The sequence below is a fragment of the Phoca vitulina genome, unplaced genomic scaffold, assembly GCF_004348235.1.
Source record: "Phoca vitulina isolate PV1807 unplaced genomic scaffold, GSC_HSeal_1.0 scaffold45, whole genome shotgun sequence".
Taxonomy (NCBI): Eukaryota; Metazoa; Chordata; class Mammalia; order Carnivora; family Phocidae; genus Phoca; species Phoca vitulina.
In genome coordinates, this window is record NW_022589748.1 from 8,900,207 (window position 1) to 8,903,388 (window position 3,182).

At 50.3% G+C, this 3,182-nt stretch overlaps 1 protein-coding gene across 2 annotated transcripts; it reads left to right on the forward strand.

Moving 5' to 3' along the window:
- Positions 1–1,734: 1,734 nt before the first annotated feature.
- NUPR2 (nuclear protein 2, transcriptional regulator) lies at positions 1,735–2,749 on the forward strand. 2 transcript variants are annotated; one of them, XM_032431061.1, is made up of 2 exons: positions 1,735–2,076; positions 2,405–2,749. In XM_032431061.1, exon 1 carries the CDS (start codon positions 1,774–1,776, stop codon positions 2,068–2,070), a length of 297 nt encoding a protein of 98 aa, XP_032286952.1. In that variant the 5' UTR covers positions 1,735–1,773; the 3' UTR covers positions 2,071–2,076; positions 2,405–2,749. The 2 variants fall into 2 exon arrangements, with proteins under 2 accessions (XP_032286952.1, XP_032286953.1); XM_032431062.1 differs by having other exon boundaries at positions 2,415–2,749.
- The last annotated feature ends 433 nt before the right edge of the window (positions 2,750–3,182 follow it).

The window sequence follows — 3,182 nt, forward strand, 5'->3', positions numbered from 1 at the left end:
GGGGAAAATGAAAAGGACAGGGAGACTGCCCTAGAATATGAGACTTCCAAGCCAGCTTCATGTATAGAGTTCATGTATATTCTGAACTGTATTCTGATGTCTTTTAGACAATCAGAGAAATGTTCTGGACTGGGTATTAGCTAATAACAGGACTGGTTGATTTTGTCAGGTGTGAAAATAACACTGCAGTAAGTCTAGTTTTGTAGAGCTGTATATGGTGAAATGACATTAGGTCTGCAGCAGAGGAAAACAGAAAGGGATATATATAAAGCAAATGTGACAGGATCTTGATAATTGTTGAATCCGTGTGATGGGATATGGGAGTTCATTGTTCTATTCTTTGCACTTTTAAGATATCTGAATATTTTCATAACAAACTGAAAAGATTTTTTTAAAAAAGATCATGCGTCGGAGAAAAGTAAAAGGATAAATATTAGTTTCTCTTTTTCGCAATAGCAAATGTAAGACCTGGGTGGAAGAGAAAATCCTCTCGGTATTTTATTAAAAACACTCTCCCGGGACTTGTTCATTTAAGGAACCACCAAAATTGCCCTCAGAGCGTGGTATGTAGGCCACGCCCCACCAGGGAGAGGTCTTCACAGCGCCGAAGAAAAAAATCTCAAATCGCGCAACAAACTCAGCAAGATCGAATATCTGGGAAGGCCTTTTTTTTTTTTTTTTTTTTTTTAAGTAGGGAATTATTTTTGATCTATTAAAAAGAAAATCCCCGAGACGATAGCTGCAATTTTTGTGGGAAGAGAATTATCTGGGCTAGTTAAACCTCACCCAAACGAAGGCGTTCTTCGCAGTAACTCCCTGAGAGCAGCGTTTGGAGAGACAGTAACTAGGTAATGAGACCTGGGAGTCGCCGCGGAGCCTGGAGTGCCGCGGGGCGCAAAGACTCCCGCCCTGCGCTGCAGCTGCCGCCTCGGCGAGGGGGGGAGACCCGGCCTTTTCGGGCGCCGTCACCCGGCCTGATCGCTCTCGCACCCCCGGGCTAGCCCGCGGGGGCCGGACACAGCTAAGTCCCCTGCACCGCCGCTCCCTACTCCGGGCCCTCACCCCAAATTGCCGGCGCGCCAAGCTAACAAGTTTGGCGTCCCCTGACCGGAGGACCTGGGCATCCGCGAATAATGCGAAATCGCGCGCCGTTCCAGGCTCTGTAGCAGGCCTTTATAATCTCTCGCTTAATATCATTCATTCATACTCCTTACCAAAAACGGGGACGGCGGGAAGGAGAAAGAGCTAATGTATGTGTGGTCTTTCCAGCCACAAGTACTTTTAGCGCTTTGATGGCTTTCCTTTCGATCTTTTATATAGGTAGATGTTTTAAAAATACGTTACTGGAATACCAGAGATAGTCTTCAAAGCGAATTTTTCACTTTACATCATTACTGAGCACTTTCTCATGTCATCAAACAGCCTAACAAATGATTGCCGATAAAAGTCCTCCGGAGGAATGCATGGCCCGTGTTCTTTAAGCAGTCCCTCACCGTTGTTGACACTTGGGTAGTCTTCCAGTTCGGGCCGACAGATACAAAACGTTCAGTCGGATTTTGCCAAACGCCCCTCTCCCGCCAGCAGCGCACAGGCTGCCAGAGAAAAGCGTCACGCTTCCTGGGACCGCAGTGCCGGGAGCCTGGCGTGCGCCTCCTTCCGGGCTCTGTGACGTCACCCGTCAGCCCCACCCCCGCGGGCAGAGCCAATCGAAACGCGGGGCAGGTCCCTCCAGAAGCGCGCGCGCGCGGGCGGGCGGCCCCGGGGCGCGGCGCGATGGACGCGCTCCTTCTCAGCGCCCAGGCCCAGCTCCGGCCGCAGCCGCCCGAGAGGTGGCCGCCCGTGAGCTCCGAGGAGGAGCTCTACGAGTGCCTGGATTACTACTACCTGCGCGACTTCCCGGCCTGCGGGGCCGGGCGCAGCAAGGGTCGGACGCGGCGCGAGCGGGAACTGCGCACCAACTGGCCAGTGCCCGGCGGCCACGAGCGCAAGATCGCGCAGAAGCTCCTCAACGGCCAGCGGAAGCGGCGCCAGCGGCAGCTGCAGCCCCGGGCGCGCACTCGGCTCGGCTGAGCGCAGGTGCGTGCGGGCTGCAAGCGGCCGGAGCCCTGGGAAGCCCCGCGAGCACCCTGGCCGCCCGCGCGCCTCTCGCGTCGGCCGCCTGCAGCCGGGCAGTGTCGCCCCCTTCCGAGGCCGCTCCGCGTTGGCGAGTCACAGCTGAACCCCCTAAACGCCCAGCTCCTCTCTGGGCTGCAGTCAGAATAGTGTAAACCGCTACCTTTTGGATTTTGTAGTTGGGAGAAGAGGCTAGGAAATGCAGAAAACATCTTTTTAAAAAAATATAAGTGAAGAATTTACTTCCAGTGCCTATGCATGGGCTAAAGAGAATAATTTATTTTTTTGTCAGTTTTCTGCAGGATACCCGAAGGCCCTGATAAAAGTATTTTCTCTGACTCCAGCTGTAACTGTGGTCGTAAGGGGGAGAATCCGTGTTGGTCGACATGACTTCTTTTCGACGTCGCTTAAGTTTACCGCTTCAGTATCTTTTCCTTACTGCTTGTTAATTAAGTAACATCCAAGTGTCCAAGTGGGTATGCCCTTTTAGGGTTTTTAATTAAAAGCAGCAAGAACGGCATTTGAACTCTTCTGGTGGTTTTGTTTTGTTTTGTTTTGTTTTTTTCAGTTGCTACGGTAACTCGTTTCAAGTCCGCAAATGAACAAATAAGTTCATCTTATGTGTAAACAAGATGAATAGGGGGGAACGAAGATAGGAATCTGTACAAGATTTCATAGATGTGGTGTGCAAGTTTAATATTTGCCAGAACAGGAATATTTTCCGTTGTAATAGTGTACATTGAACATTTGCTAGGTTCTCTGCAATGTTGATCTCACAACAAGCCTTTCAGGTGGACGCTGCTATCTCCCATTTTATAGAGGGGATTCTGAGGCAAAGGACTTCAAGTCACTCTTCAGAGGTCATACAGCTAGTTACAAAGGACACCAGGGATAGCAGATACTCGAAAGCATTCCCTCCTTCCAGCATCACAGTTTTCCTCTATCATATGCAAGATTCTGTTCAGAACCACCCACAAACTCCACGTTCAAAGACAAGAGTTGAGTTGTGGCTTAAAAATTACACACACAATGTCAGTGTCATGGTGGCTGTCCTTTCTCTTCAGCCTGCA

What these genes read in the sequence shown, in the direction of transcription:
- NUPR2 (XM_032431061.1), top strand. Translation starts at nt 1,774, where the DNA reads ATGGACGCGCTCCTTCTCAGCGCCCAGGCCCAGCTCCGGCCGCAGCCG.